Source organism: Microtus oregoni, unplaced genomic scaffold (genome assembly GCF_018167655.1).
Source record: "Microtus oregoni isolate MIOR12 unplaced genomic scaffold, Mior012 000012F_ref0000307, whole genome shotgun sequence".
Lineage (NCBI taxonomy): Eukaryota > Metazoa > Chordata > Mammalia > Rodentia > Cricetidae > Microtus > Microtus oregoni.
Window position 1 is genome coordinate 36,884,728 of NW_024543071.1, and position 16,816 is coordinate 36,901,543.

A 16,816-nucleotide genomic window follows, 5' to 3' on the forward strand; every position below is an offset into this window, starting at 1 on the left:
GTAAATCAGAAATCCTTGCGCATTGGGAGATGGTTTCTATTATTTTTAAGATTTAAAATATGAATTATGTGCACACATGTGTGTCTCTGTGTGGGTATGAGGATTGTGGGATGGAGTTATAGGCAGTTGCGAGCCACCATGTGTAGTGCTGGGAACTGAACTCAGGTCTTCTACGAGAGCGTTATGCATTCTCCACCATTGACCCATCTTCCAGCCCCGGAAGAGGTTTTCTAAGAAGCTGTGCACTTCTGTCCCACAGGCAGCAAGTGCTTATAACTTCACCTTGGCGTCTTGTCACCCATCCAGAGTACAAGTTTAACTGAAGAAAGACTCTGTCACTCTTGTCAACCGCTAGGTGTACCTCTCTCCTAACTTACACAAGCCAGTGCCCAGAGACAGGACCTTGCTTAACAGACTGTGTTCTCAGCTTTCCCAGCTTTAAAGGGACAACCAATCAGTGATCGGTTGGTGCAATTAAACTCACCCACACTCTGCTCCCTTAAACAGTGTGCTAGTTTCTGCTCGTGCTTTCTCTTTTTCTCTGCCTCGCGCTTCTCATACACCACAGGATGGAGGACTCTTTCTGGATTTATCACATGCTCCTTGCCCATGATTTGTAAGTAAAAAAATATTTGAATTACTTTTCTGTTGCAGCTCTGTGTTGAGTTTGTGTCTTGCGTGTGAAGAAAGATGGCTGTTCCTGGGCGTGGTTTTCCCTGGGATGCCAGGTGGAGTAAGGTAGGAAAGTCACAAGATCTGGTTCCTAGTATCAGATCCAAGTCAGGCAGCAGCCACCAAGCATATCTTCCCAATGTGAATACTTTCTTTCATAGAAGGGACTCTACACGAGCTATCAACAGCATCTGTCTGCATAGACTGCTTGTGTGTGTGTGTGTGTGTGTATGGGGAACTCCTGTACACAGGCCAACAGCGAGGCTTCCGACCCTCCACCAGGTGAATGAAGTACCCTGTGCAAAACCCACAGTAGATACTCATCCCCCTTTATTTCTCTTTAGGGCAGGCTAGGTAGCTGCTCTGATATTGGAAGCCCAACTTAGCAAGGGGCTTTCCAAACATCCTTTAACTCATTGGAAGTGTTTGAACTTAAGTTATTAAGATGAAGTTCAGATAAAGTTTAAGTGGTTCAGGGATAGTTTATTATCTATCTCTAAAATATTTCCCATTTCTTTCCAAACGTTGTACTACATAGTGTCGGTATGATCCATTCCTGAACACTCTTGTCTCAGAGATGAAAGGTTTCTTCTCCTGGCCATAAGAAGCTTATGTAGTGTGTCTGGTCATGGGAGTTATGTAAAACTTGCAGAAGGCCATCTACTTGGGTTGAGTGTTTTTTAATGGGGCTTCAAAGACCAAGTCATGAGTTTAATTACAACAAGTAAGTTTTGCCTGGTTCCAGGAGGCCCTATTGCTGATAAACTAAGTAAGACATAATTAGTTGTTCATCGAGCTGTAATCAGTCGACTGGCTGATTGGCCAAGGTGTAGTCAATTATGTTTTCTGTGCCTGATGTCTGCTAGCCTACAGATTGTGAGCAGATGTGTTAAAGCATGTTCTCGGAACCCAATGTAGTCTGTGACTTTCCCTATTGGCGAGACCTTCTTTGTTTTTCTCTACTCAAGCACTACTAAGTTTAATTAGTCTAAGGAACTTTCTCTTCTGCTATCACTTAGTAGAAGGTGCAGAGGAGGAACTTGAGTGATAGCCTACCCCAGCATCAGGTGGCCAGACACAGTCGCCCCCCTTCCCCCAGCCCTGCTCAGAGTTCTCTACGCTTCTACGTTTTTGCTACACCTGAGGACAGTGGGTAACTACTCTTAATTTTTATGAATTTGTGTACAGAGTTCCTGATTATTCTTGAGCATAGCTTTACTCTAGATGATGTTTGGAAGTCACAACAAGCTGGTTTGCTCTGTAGGAGAGGCCCTAGGTGTCTGGGTCAGACAGGGTGAAAGTGTGAGGTAGCCAAGTAATAGGAAGTCACAGGTGTTCTGAATTTCAAGGAGTCTAGGACTCCATTACCTGGAGTTTTACTCCAGGGTAGTTTGTGCTGGGGAGGAACTTGCCACCTCCTGGGGTTTGGTGATGTTGCTTAGGTAAGACAGAAACTGCACTGAGTCCAGCATCTAGAACCTTCCACTTTGGAATTTCAGTAAATTTCATGGATGGGAACTGCTAGAACCTGTACTTTATTTTTTTAGAGAACCGGGAAGAAATAGAGAACCAGAAATATTTCGGAATTTCAGTGGCTACAATTTAAAAAACTGTAATTCGTGTTAATGATTGTGCAAAGGTGATGGGATGGTTTGAATGGGGTGGGGAGAGATGATGGGGAGGAAGGCAAGTGTTTCACTATACAGCCCAGGCTGGCCCTACAATCTTCCCTCAGTTTCCATGTGTTGGGATGGGATGATTTAACATAAAGGCACAGAGAAGTTTTGAGAGGACTCGATGAGGAAAACACATTAGAGAAATGCATCCCTCAGGTTGCTTAAACCTTCAACTGGGAAGTGGGGAGAGGTATCCTAGCCTGGCATGGAAGATGCTTAGCCTATGAGGGAGGGTCATATCCCATCATACACTGGGAGGATGGCAAGGGAGACTCTCTACAAGTGTTTCCAGTGGAGAAGGCAAAAGGATTGGGGTCTATATAGTAAACCCTTGACCACCCCCCCTCTTTTTGACTTTTTATTCATGCTTATCATGATGACTGAGCTATTCCTTGAGGAGAATAATTAGACAGGACCACCAAGAAAATGGCAAGGGCCTGTTGACTAACTCGCTTGCTAAAGTCAGAGAAATGGTGTGTGTTGGGGGAGTGTATCTTCAGAGTCTAGAGCAGTGGTTCTCAACCTTCCTAATGCTTCGGCCCTTTAATTCATTCCTTGTGTGGTGAACCCCAACCATAAAATTATGTGTTGCTACTTCATAACTATAATTTTGCTACTGTTATGAATTGTAATGTGAATATCTGATATGCAGGATGTCCGATATGTGACTCCCAATGAGGTTGTCACCTACAGGTTGAGAACCACTTTTCTCGGTGTGATGCATAGACTTTGAGAAGGGCAGAGGTGGTTTGTCCAAGACCTATCTGAGTCTCTGGTGAGTTTCTTTCCTTTCTGCCTCTAAGATCTTGATGAGGGTTAATTTTCAGAGTATTGTCAATGACTGTGTTCTTTACAGAATTTATCTATCTGTAAGCAAATAGAGAGGGTATTGCAAGGCTTGCATGTTTATGTTTACAAGTATTTTGATAAATATATGAAAGTGATATGTTTTGGAATAGCATTTTCTGGACACTTTCAGTGGCTATCTTTGCTTAATGAAAATTCCAAACAATTAAGATTTGCTAAGAATGAGTATACTGGTTGGGTGGTGGTGGCACACACCTTGAATCCCAGTACTAGGCAGGTGGAACTCTGTGAATTCAAGGCCAGCCTGGTCCACAGAGTGAGTTCCAGGAAAACCAGGAATACACAGGGAAACCCTGTCTCAAACAAACAAACAAACAAACATACATACAAACAAACAAACAATGGGATAGAAGTTTGTGGATGAACTTGTGGTTTAAGGATCATTCCCTCCCTCCCTCCCTCCCTTTCTCCCTCCCTTCCTTTCTTCCTTCTTCGTTCCTTTCTTCCTTGGTTTTATTCAAGACAGGGTTTCTCTGTATAGCATCCCTGGCTGTCCTAGATCTAGCTCTTTTAGACCAGGCTAGCCGAGAACTCACAGAGATCCACCTGCTTCTGCCTCTGAGTGCTGGGATGTGCTACCACTGCGTGACAGTAACTTTCTTTTGTGAATGTCTTGCTATCATGTATGGGCTGACCCGGAACTTGCTATGTAGGCCAGGAAGGCCTGAAATTTATGCAATCCCCCTGACTCCTAAATGTTGGAATTAAAGATGTGCATCAGCAGTGCTTTGAAGTCTTCGATTCATACTATGGTGAATTAACTGGTAGAGAGTTAAGAGATGTCTGCTTCATTTTTAAATTAAAACACTAAAACTCATTTATTCTGATTGTGTTGTGTATTGGAGGAGGGACAGGTGACAAACCCAGGGTCAATGTGATTCTGACTATTGGGAGATTTCCAGGTTACATGACATGGTTGGGTGAGCTACTAAAAATTGTTCTGAAGGTAAGACGGATGTTCAGTGGTATCATCCAGAAAACATGGAGGGTGTTTGGTGTAGGAGGTCATTCTGTCTATGTGTTGCTTTCATTCGTTAATAAAGGAACTGCTTTGGGCCTATAGCATAGCTGTAGGGGAACCGAGCTAGGTGGCGGGGGGAACTAAAAGGAATGCTGGGAGAAGGAAGGCAGAGAGAGACACCATGGAGCTGCCAGAGTCAGACATGCCGAATCTTTGCCAGTAAGCCACTTTCACATGGCGATATACAGATGAATAGAAATGGGTTAAATTAATATGAGTTAGCCAATAAGAAGCTAGAGCTAATGGGCCAAGCAGTGATTTAATTAACAGAATTTCTGTGTGATTATTTCGGGGCTAAGCTAGCTGGGCAGCCAGGATAAACAAGTGGGGCCCTCCTCCTACAGGTGTTGACTATCTTGACAACATGAAAAACATGTGTTCTCTTAGTAGATATTTGACTATGTTTTATGGGTAGCAGTTTCTCCTTGGGCCAGGGTATAATGACATCCAAGGAAGGCACAGTTGCCTTCTCTTTGAAGGGCCTATGAGAAACAAAAGCATGCACACCACAGTGTAAGAAAACAGACAACTAGTGCTTTGCACTGTGAGGGTAAGGACATACCTGCCTTGGTGTCTGTAAATACACAGGGGTTGAACTGAGAGGCTTGCAGCTGCCACTTACACTCATTCGTCAGTCTCACACTACAATGCTTGACAATGAGTAAATTAAATGGAATACATCCACAAAATACTCATATCCGTGAGGTCAATGTCGTTTATTTCCTAGATCTTCAAAGGAACTAAAGCTACTAGCAGCTAAAATCACACAAAATTAATGAAAAATTGGAAATATCTCCTCGTGTGAGGAGAGTGAGGTGTTTTTGTGGTAAAAGTTAAGAAGCTCTAAGTTGTATTTTCCTGTTGCTGGGGATAAGAACAGTTTTTCTTTATTTGTAGCCTGCTCAAAGTGATGTAAGACGTGAACAAAACTGCATGATTGTAAAAGGGGTTTTTGTATGTGGCCAGGCTGGCTTAAATTAGAAAGGAATTATAATTTTTTTTTAAAGAATCGAATGCTCATATCCAAAGTATATGCAAAATTAGCATTTGGCTCTGTGCTGAAAAGCAAGTTTTATTTTATTTATTTCTTTTTGAGCATCTATTTTTTTGTCAATAGGGACCAGAACAATATTGGGTCGTTTGAGCACTGTGTCCATTCCGTTGCAGAGTGGAGACTTCTCCCGTGGCTGTGGGCCTTCTAATGTTTGACTTTACAGATTACAAAATCTATAAAATCAAATAACGTGTGGAGGCATTATTGGATGTGCTGTTAAAATTATATGGTGTAGGTAAAAGTCTGCTCTCTGTGCTGGAATGCCTTAGTTATTTAAAACATTACATGCAGTAGAGGTGATCAGTTGCTTTGTCAGCAGGCCGAAGTCAAATCCCTGACCATGGCCATTCTAAGACTTTGTCTTTCAGTTATTGGTTTGGTTCTTTTCTAACAATGGTTCGACTTGCTTCCTTTCTTGTCATCTGGAGGTTATATATATTTCTTGTAATGCATCTATTACGATGAGGAAGTTGGCGGAGGGACATGATGACACAATGGCATCAAAGCATTACTCCCTGACAATTTTATCTAGGACTGGGGAAAATCCAAGGGGAAAAGGAGATATCTGGGCATATACTTTGATTAGTTCCCATAGTGACACATCAAATAACTAATAAAATTAATACCAAATGTATCCTACGAGCCACACACTTTGCTGACATTCTTTAGACATGCTGACTCTGAACTCTCCCAATAACCTGGGGAGGAAGTACTGATGTCCCTGGGAACATTCACATGATGCTGAGGGTCCAATCTTCCAGGATACACTAATCACCTTTGCTAATGATATAAGTGTCTTGCTTGCATCTATTTTTGTAAGCAATAGATATTTGGGGATTTGTGTTTGTTTCTTAGATGTGTCAGATGCTGTGGGACAATGGTCTTGTACCCTGTCACTTGTATTGTTTTAATAAAACACTGATTGATCAGTAGCCAGGCAGGAAGTAGAGGTGGGACAATGAGAACAGGAGAATTCTGGGAAGAGAAAAGATTCAGTCTGCAATCGTCATTCAGACACAGAGAAAGCAAGATGAAAATGCTTCACCAAGCCACGTGACTGACACAGATAAGAATTATGGGTTAATGTAGGATTAAGACCAGACGGGACAGGTCTGTCAATAGTCAGATCTATCTTCAGTAGGAGAGGAGACTGCTTTAGAGGCCATGCCTGCTTGACTTTAGTGAAGCTCTGATAGAAAGGGTAGAGAAATCCTCATTTTCCTAAATAGATATGTTTTTGAATGCTAGCACTATCCTCTGCCCTCACAGAAACAGTTAATTTTGCTGCATGGGATGATGATGTGATTTAGGTATCCAGAGACTCATCTGTAAGGCATAGACAACAGTCCTCTCTTGTCTTATCTAGTGTCTAGGGCAGAGTCATCATCCCTAGAGGTCAGGACTCTTTTGTAGAGCACAAGAAGACATGCAACATCTGGATACATTTTAGCTTTTCATTTGGTTGGGGTATTGGACTTGAAGAGCCCTCTGGGAATCCTTAATCTTCTAGTAGATTGATGTTTGTCTTACTGAGTTAAAAAAAAAATCAAAACGTGTTCTGGGTTACAATGGAATAAAACAGATTGCTGAATCCAATGAGATTATTGTCACTTTGTTTTAAAGTTGAGATCCCGAGAAACAATGCTGGGTAAGCCACTCCAGTGATGAAGCCTGGATAGAATCCAGGTTTGTCTGCTAGAGCTCGCTCCTCAGCCAACAGATTAGACGCTTGCCCACAGGTCAAAAGACTCAAACAGATGGCCCGCATCAAATCTAGGTCAGAAACCAAATCTGCAACTCCCCAAGGAGATGTGGTCCTGTTAGCAGAGGTCTATGAACTATGCGGATTCAAATGTCATTCCCAACCTGAGTTTTTTTCATTCAGCAATCCAGTAAACAAATATTTATTGAGTATCTGCTATGTATATACCATGGCACTGTGCACAATTAGGCTGAGTGAGTGTAGGAAAGAGAGAATAATGAATAAAGCATGGATTTGGTTCTTAAGCACTTACAAGCTTATGTGTACATATATAGATATTATATATGAATATATTACAATGAAGATAAGAGATGTAGATAAGGGAATTAATAGTTAAATGTAATCCAGATGTGTGTGTGTGTGTATGTGTGTGTGTGTGTGTGTGTGTGTTGTGTGGAGAGGGAAGGAAGACAAGAGAACCAAGAGGAGGGGAAGGATGGAGGGAGGATCTGGTGTTGAATTTGGTAAATGAAAATGCTCCCCATATGAGAATATGTAGGAAATTAGGAAACTAAAAGAACTAAGAAGGTCAGTTTGGTTGCTAAAAAGCATTCATAAAGAATGAATGGATTTTCAGACTGAACTGTAGAAAAACATTACCATAATTTATATTCAAATAAGTGATATGATTCTCTCTGTGTGTAAGCAAGAAAAATCTGGCATTATTATAACAAGGAACCAGCTCAACTCTATCGGTTGGTGAAGTTCTGTTTGCAATGATTCAGCCACACAACATGGCTGACACTTCCTGGATCCAGGGCCATGCATATGCAGACAAGCCCTCAGGCAGAAGTGCCTAATGGCACCAGGAATCTTAAAGGACCCTGTGTGATCCATGTGCAACATGGTTGCATCATCTATGTACGGCGCAGCTGCGTGAGCCCTTGCACACATGCGTGAGCTCCGTCATCTGCATATGACATAGTCACGTCAACCCCCTGTGCACATGTGCCAGGCAGCTTTTAAAAGCTGGAGGCACCATCTTCAGCTCTCTCTCTCTGCACACCAACCTCCATCAGGCCTATGAACACCCCCTCTAAAAAACTAAGCAGGTTTGTTGTGTATTCCGTGTTTCTTTCTCACTCATGCCGGGTTATTTCCCTGCTAATGGCTTGCTTTTCTGTGGCTGAGAAGTTCAGAATGGCTTTAGTTTTACAGGGTTGTTGGAGAGCAAAAATCTACAGAGTTTACCTGCTATAAATGCTCTCTACTCTTTATGGAAATCTGCCAGTCCATGGAGTGTACAGGTGGGGATAGTGGATCACCAAGGCAGGCTTCCATTGAGCAGCAGTAGTCAGAGCAAGGAAGAAGGAGGGTGTGAGCGAGGATATGGAATGCAGATGATGAGATGAGGTAGCTGTGCGTTCACACCTAGCCCTAAAATAGCAGAGGTTATAATAGCAAACCAAAGGAAAAGCATCATGCATCAATCTTTGATAAACATCAGCTTACGGAGCTGGGAAAGAGAGGGAGGAAAATGGAAAGCAAAAGTGAATTTAAGAAGTATAAGGAAAATGGAAAGTTGAGAGTCTAAATTAGATCTGTAGAAAAGTCTCAGCAGGAAGAGAAAATGGGATGACCAGTACTTCAAAGAAAGGTCTGGAAAGGAGACAAAATGGTGATCTAATGTCTTTGCTTCCATTACTCCATTAGCACATTGTTTTTAGCTTTATTTTTTTTTTGAGCCCTGCATACATGAACCCCACAGCTACGCCACTCTTGACCCTCCTCCCTGTCTCTTATCAGCACATGCTGTATTTCCTGACCTTACTTCTGTGCCCTACCCAAGGGAGACTATGACGCTAATGAAGTGATATAGCTTCAGCAACTGTGAGGAGACCATCTTAACCAGCCTATCAGTGAAGCTTATCTGATTGTGTATCATTATGTTCTAAGTTAAGAGTAGATACAACGTGCCCTTCCCCTGCCCCATCCTGCTCTTTTCCATGTTCCCTAGCAGATGTTGCTAAGATTGCTGTGCTCTGAATATTTGTGACCGGCCCTCCACATTTGCATATATTGAATCTTAATCAGAGTCATGATGATGTCACCAAGTGAGGTGCTTGTGAACTTACTTGGTCATAGAGGCTTCACCCTAAGAATGGGATTAGCGTCTTCAGAAAAGTGTTCTGAAGAAGCCTGCTTGCCCCTTCCATCCTGTGGAGACTCAGAAAGAAACCATCTTCTATGAGAAAGTCCCTACCAGATGCCCAGTCTTCTGGTACCTCGCTCTGAAATTTAACACTTTCCAGAACGTTGGGCAATAAACTTTGTTTATAAGTGACTTACTCAGGGGAAGTCCAAATTGACCAGAATTGAACAGTGGTCCTTATATGCTTCTTAACTGATAAAGTTTAAGGAAAGATGGGTTCATTTTCACTCCTGTCCATTCTAATTTGCTGAGTTGGATAAATGCTGCTAATACCATTTCAGTGCTCATTGGTTTTAGAACCATCGTTGCAAATGAAAATTGGCTCTAAGGAAGTAAGTAGGAAAGCCATGCTCCTAAGTCATAAAGGCTATGAAAGTGCATCACAAGTCTCTCAAATACTCAGAAAAAACAATATTAAATTAATTTTATCATAAACTGTAATTAAGAAACCACCTTTTCAAACCACCAGATCTCCAATAAATTCTCAATATACAATTGAAAGTCAAAACAAACCACTGGGCAGTTAAAACATTCTCATAACTGTAGGTTAGGAGTAAGAAATAATAGTGACATAATTACTATAATTCTTGAAGCTTTCAACCAAAATCACGTGATCAAGTAGTAAAACTGCAATCTTGTAAATTTCAAGTTAAGAATACAATTCAGATCCCCCCCCTCCTGTAATATCCCTTAATCAAGTAGTACTAGGAAGCCATCTTGGACAAAGCAATAAATGAGTGTGAAGTCATTAGTATTTTATTTAATTTTTATTTTCCAACATAAATGTGAAGTAGCATTTTGCCTTTATGGGGAAAATCTGGTATATGAATACTTTGAGGGAAATATCATGAACAAAATGCACTTATTGCTGGTGTTGACTCAATGGGTCATTGTTAAAATCAACCTCGAAGGCTCACTCTCCTGCCACTGACTTAATTTTTGCAGGATCCCATTAAGAGAACATTGCCTTCATGACAGCGGGAAGCAATTCTAGAAGACGACACACCCTATCCCAAAAAAGTTTGTCCATAGGGTTGGGAACACTGTTTAGGGGTTGTTGATTATTACTTGTACTAGATAGAGAGTTGGGGTCAAAACTACGTTTGTTCAAAAAAAGGAGGGGGGAGATAGTAATAGTGAGTAATAGAGTGAATACTTGTGAGCTATTATATATTTGTTACTTTTGTTTACATTATTTGTACATATATACAAAATTATTTTGTTAGATTGTATATATGCATGTTTCTACCTTGGTTTAGGACATTTTGTATATTGATACAACTTTTAGGGTATATTTTCATATTATTATAGGTCAATAGTTGTTCCTATTTGTTGTTATACAGTTAGATCAATTAGGTTCTTTAGATACACAGAGATTGTATTCTGTCTAGATAGGGAATCTTCAACCACTTCAAAGATCTGTGGAATATGGCATTTAAATAACTTAGGATTCTGTTGATATGAGACACGATTGCTTATGACAGCACCAATCTATTCCTGAGAGAATGTTGAGCACCAAAGACACTCCACTTGGAGCTTGTTTTCTTCTTGGCAATACTGGCCTTTGGGCAAGGAACTGACAATGCCTCAACCACTGACAAGTTACATAGTATCCGGAAATGGATAAGCAGGGCTGTCAAATCTTGCCAAGACAGGGTAAAATGGTTTTGAAAAATTTCCTGCCTCTGAAAATGGTCTGTCAGTTGCATTAGGCCTTAGCCAAAGTTGGTTGCTTCATTGTTGCAAAATGAGACTTTGGGTAATTGCTCAGGTAGCTAATTGTCTCTGTCATATATTGCTCTCTTTGGAAGCTACTTGATTGTACTTCCTGCCTGCCCAAGTAATATTATCTCCCTTCTCAGTACTTTGATTGGGTTGAAGATTAGATAGTAGTAGTTACTGTACTCTTATGATCTAGTCAAGCCATTTCCTATACAAGACTTAGACTCCATAGGATTGAATCTTTATTAAAACATTTAGCATATGTTCCTTGCTTAATATTGTTTATGCTGATTGCAATTCTAATCTTATACTTGATATCTGTTCCTAGTGTATATTGTTTTGTATTGGGTTTGTAACTCTCTTACTTAAACAAAAGGGGGAGGTGCTGCGGGAGCTCCTTCCGCTCCTTCAGCCAATAGCCTTTAAGATACCAGCCCACTGGGGTGTGGTCTCTTATACTTTAAAAAGCAGTAGGAACCGGCAATCTTTCTCTTGCTTCTGGCTCCCTTTCTGGCAGCTAGACTCTCTGTTTCCTGTTTGCGATGAGGACTGTTGTTTGGGATGGTGATCTGTAAGTTTTTCCCTTTAAATAAAGAAGCCCCTTTATTATCCATAATTCTTAACTGGTGTGGGGTTATTCTGAGGCTTCAACACTGTTGTCAAGTATCTGGCTGTCATGGGCTATCACAAAGACAGAGGGTATGCACAGCAAACTGTGTAAGAGACCCAGTGTGAACAGCTTCCACCACGAGTATCTTAGAAACAGGCTACACGGCAACTGTAATTAATCTATTTTCTGATCTTTCAGGTTGGAATTGTACTCAGCGGTTATGAGATGTCTCAACCGGACACTCTCAGCTGCATGATCTGAACAGGTGGAAACAGCAGCAGAAAGATGGTTTGTTTTGACTAAGAGCAGGGAACTTGGGAGCCTGAATTACTAGATGGAAGGAAGGGTGATAAAGGGAAGCGATCACGTGGTAACCACACGCCCAGATGCACCTAGAATCAAAAGGTCCATTAGTTTGGCCATAATGAGGATTTCCAAGGAAGCAGGTGACAAATTCTGAACTGGGCTCCCAAAAGGTGAAGGCAGTGTGTAGAAAGCATAAAGGAGGGAAAGGTTTTTCCTCCCCAGTCAGGGGAAACAATCCACAGAGTCCTAATGAAGAAAAGTGAGATTGGTGGCAACTGGAACCAGGCAAAGCAGGCAGACACCAGGGACAGTGCCAAAAGAATAGCAAGACAGCTTGGCAATGATTTGCTGGGGTGGCGGTATTGGTAGAAAAAGGGAGGAGCGAAGCACAGGACTGAGAAAATGACGTGAGAGCAGGAAGGTGGCGTGTTATGGGGGTGTAGGGGTGGGCCTTTGGGAGAATTGGGGAAACTGATGTTTATAGACATTAAAAATTTGAATTAACAATGGGAAACCAAGCAAGGCATTCTAAGCAAGTTTCAATTATGCTTGTAGAGACAAGGTAAGAGGTTAAGGCCAGAAATACAGTTTTATGAATAACATCCAAACAGGTTATTGCTGAAGCCAGCAAGAGGTGTGAGTTACTATCAAGAAAATGGGGTACTATATTAAAATACTTTAGGAGGCTCAGCAGGCAAGACTGTCTCATTGACCGAATAAAATTTAAAAGAAGTTTATTTAGGGCAAACAGCTCAGAAACACATGCAGTTAGGCCAAGCTTATGATATTAGCTCTATTTAAATGATATTAAAGAGGAAAGCTATATATCCTGAGACATGCACCTAACAGGAAGGTATACAAAGATTGGAAATGAAAAAAGGAAGACATGGAAGCTTTCATTACCAGGAAAGTATGAACTGAGAGAAGCTGATGTAATTGTATTAATGCCAGATGAGCTGAAATACAAGGCAGAGACATTGTTAGGAATGAATAAAGCTGTTGAAGAACGGCAGACAATGATTCACTAGGACATACAGCCAATTGTAAAGTCTTATGAGCCCAGGGACATAATCTCAGAACACATAAAGGAAAAATTTGACAGAATTTCAAGGAGAAATGGATGCAGTCTCCCCTGGTAGAAGATTTTAAATTCTCTTAAAAATGACACAAAGGAAAAATAACAAAGCTTCACATGGTGTGGCTTCAATGGGCAAAAACTACGAGAGAGGATGCAGAAGTTTGAGGATGAGAGGAAAACGGTGCCACTGAGGGACTGGCAAAGAGGGAATAGGTGGACCCCCCAGGCAGAGTAACAAAGAAGGTTGTTGTTGAAAAGAAAAAGCAAGCACCCTTCCTAGGGCAAGACCACAGAGGAAGTATGGAGAGGGGGGTATGAGGCCCACGTTAAGTTGAACCCTCTTAGAATACCCTTTCCTCTGATACCAGAGAAAAAGGAAGAAACCTAGATCAGGATATTTTGTGATGGGGGAAGCAAGTGGACAAGTGTATGGGCTTTGACTTCTCTCAAAGGCAGCCTCTGTTGAATACGAGGGGAGGAGTCATCAATCCATTTGCTGTTTCCATCTGGTAGTGTTCATGCGTGCAGATTTGGCAATACAACTTTAAAATTCACGTGTGAATAGAGGGGAAAATGCTTGACCAGCCCGAAGACTGCTGATTTCTTGGAGGTACGATGTGGCAGGCTTTGCATAAGCAGAGGAGAAATGAATTTTAAAAACTTTATGAAGCTAGTAGAATGCACAGGGCTGCTTCCCCTGCCGGAAACATTGACAGAGTCATCTAAATATGTATTTCTAGTGATGTTGTTTACTGTGTGAGCTAACTGGCTGTGGTCAGGGGAATGATGCTACATTAGCCATAGAACTTGGAGCTTTAGTTGAATTAGTTAGATTTGCTGTAGACAATTATATCTCATAGAGCTTGGAAAGGAAATCAAAGAACAGCTAAAGTGTAAAACGGAAGAGGGATTTCACCTTACAGTGTCCTGTTTATTCTGTATGCGGTGTGCTACAGTCTGGTGAGTGCTGATCAGTTTACACCAAGACTCTCCCAACTGGCTCTCTTAGATTGTATGTGGGTGCCTTACCTCTAAGGGAGGTGATACCCCAATTTGCTCTTCTGCTTCCCCCAAAAGAGAAACGACTACCTTGTGTTTCCCTCATTTGTAAAGCATCGAGTACTGTCCACACTGTCCCTCAGAAATGGAAATCATTTAAATTAAGTACAACCTTATCAGCCCTTATCATGTCTGCCCTGGAAATGCACGCAACCTCTTCCTCAGGGTTCATGACGAAATGATAATTATCTAGCAGAATTATATAGGATCGTCTTATAAAACACTCTGGCAAGTTCATCCAATATCATTTAGTTTTATAACCTCTAACGGCTCCTAGAATTTTTGCTGGAATTGCCTTTCTTGGAGATTTCAAGGCTACTCAGAAGTCTAGTCATGGTGAGAGTTCATCATTAGCTTTGGCCTCAGCATCTAAACACAATCAGAACTCAAAAGAAAATCCTCCCAAGTCTCACAGAAGGAATAAGCATGACAGTCTCATGGCCAGGGACTCTAATGGCTTTGTTTGGCCTCTTTCTACCAGCTGTCAGGGTATGTATGTGGCCATAGAGATATTCAGAAATTAGAGATGTCTCCAGTTTCTCTGTTGTCATCCCAAGCCTGGAAGCTTATGTAAGCCTTGATTGACAGGGATGTGTGGATGTCTTCTGAAGGATGCCTTGTTTATTGAACCTGTTATTTCATTTAAATGTTTGGTTGCCTTCATCACCGTCTCAATTGGCCTTTGAGAATAGTTTGTTTCCTGAGAGCCTGACAGGAATCTCCCCAGAGTGGGCAATTCACTCTTGTCAGTCTGAATGAGACAATTGCTGAATAAAGATACTGACCATCACTGGTTTTGCTTCTCATTTTCTCATTGCTCAGCAAGTGAGCCTGAACTTCCTTAAGTGAAAGGAGAAGGTACCATTTGTTTCTCTTACTGGGAGAGTTGAAAAGATCTTCTGTGTTAATAGACAGGAAGACTCAACTTCCTGCCTGGCGTATATTAAAGGCTCCTTAGTGTTAGCTTCTGTTGTTTCTCTTCACCCTGCCAGAGTGTCTCTGCAGGTTACTCCACATCTGGAGTGCACTTCGGACTGATGTAAGAAACATTTGCGCAGCATCTAGATAACACTGCAGAAACTTTACACAGATGTTCCAGGGCTTCTACAGTACTCAATCCATTTTTCATCTGTACTACTGACCATATTAACTTGGATGCTATATCACTAAATCTGTGGTGACTAGAAACACCCAGTGTCTCTCAGTTTACAAGCGGAGTGGAACCCCCACCCCCACCCCACGAGAGACTCCACCGAACATTCCCAGAAGAAACCACTTTTATATTCTCCTTGGCTCATTTGGTTGAGTTATTCTGAAGTATTGGGGTGAACCCAAACCAGGAAAACTGTGGGAAACCTGGCTACACACATGTCATTCAAGCCAACACTAAAAAAAATTCATGAGTTCTGGGGCCAGTGGCACCTCTGGAGGATGGTGAAAGCAAAACCCGGAGGAGAAAGGGGCAAAGGATGGAAGCAAACATTTGGGAGCATGGAGAGTGCCCTGCCCCTACAAGGCTGACATACCAGTTCCTTCTTCTTCATGCATTCCATGAGGATGATGAAGAGGTGCTGAGCTTGGGTGCGAGTGTATGTGAAGGTCTTCTGTATTGTCACCAACAGCTGGTCCCTCAAGGATTCATTGATAAGTCTGCAACGAAAACCACGATCAGTCAGTTCAACACAACTCCTATTCTGTGTGTGTGTGTGTTATTGTAGTTTATCTTAATTTACACATTGTTCATAGTTGATAGGGTGATGTTTTAATATATTAGGGACTATGGAATAATAAAACCAAGGTATTGACCATATCCAGCACCTTATGTTTTTATCATTTTTTGCAGTGATAACACTCAAAGCCCTCCATTCTAGCTACTTCAAAATACTAGTATTCTTTACCATGGTCACCTTACAGTGCAGCTGGAACATTGTAGAACACAAGAGAACACTGAGGATTTATTTTTAATCAGAGTTACTTCTGCCTATGTTTTCCCAACAACAGCTCTTTTAATGTGTCAGTTTCCAAAGCAGTGCATTTAAAAAATAAATTCGTGTCTCAGAACCTCACAGGGTGAAGTAGAAAGTGGACTTAGTCATTTGCTGCCATTTGCCTTTTTCATAGTCACGTGTTTAATGACTGCTACCTCAAATTCTGTTATTAAAGATGACTTCAATTGCATTGTCTACATCTTGGAAAGGATTTGCTGTGTCATTTCCTCACAAACTGAAATGTTATAACTATTTATGGGGATAAAAATTACATCTCAGCAATGCATTTTTCAACATCGATGTAAGATGTGGACATTAGTAAAATGTTTATTGTACAAACGTGAAGACGGGAGTTTGATCCCCAGCACCTTGTAAAAGTCAGATGTGACATACACCTTGCAATCTCAGCACTGGGGAGGCATACACAGAAGAATCTCTGGGGTTCCTGGCTAGCTAACTACCATAATCAGCAAGTCCCAGGTCCCAATGTGAGACTGTCTAAAAACTGAAGGTGGGCGGCTCCTGAGAAGTAACACTCCAGGTTGACCTCTAGCTTCCACATATCCTGCCAGGATATATATATATATACACACAGACACATATATGTACATGCATTCCCCCACAGAAACAGGCAGAAACAGGCACCCCCAAGTGGAAATAAGAATTAGGTTACTACTTTAAGCTAAAGGGTTTTTAAACTTTAAAAAAGGTTTTACTTTTTTTTTCTAGTGAGCCAAAAGTTTGATTCATAGGAAGCAGCATTCCCAAAGCAAAGCACTGTTTACTTCAGCATGCCCAATCAATCAATGCACACTTAAGGCCTCAACTACTAGTTTTTAACTTCTCCCA

General features: G+C 41.4%; 1 protein-coding gene across 23 annotated transcripts in view; it reads right to left on the reverse strand.

The window, feature by feature from the left end:
• The window catches only part of Trpm3 (transient receptor potential cation channel subfamily M member 3), an 804,706-nt gene that overhangs the window by 163,257 nt on the left and 624,633 nt on the right, over positions 1 to 16,816 (reverse strand). For all 23 annotated transcript variants that reach the window (XM_041661180.1, XM_041661178.1, XM_041661173.1 and 20 more), the window contains one exon: positions 15,506 to 15,629. In XM_041661180.1, coding sequence (XP_041517114.1) covers positions 15,506 to 15,629 — 124 coding nt within the window. The remainder of the gene's footprint in view (positions 1 to 15,505; positions 15,630 to 16,816) is intronic.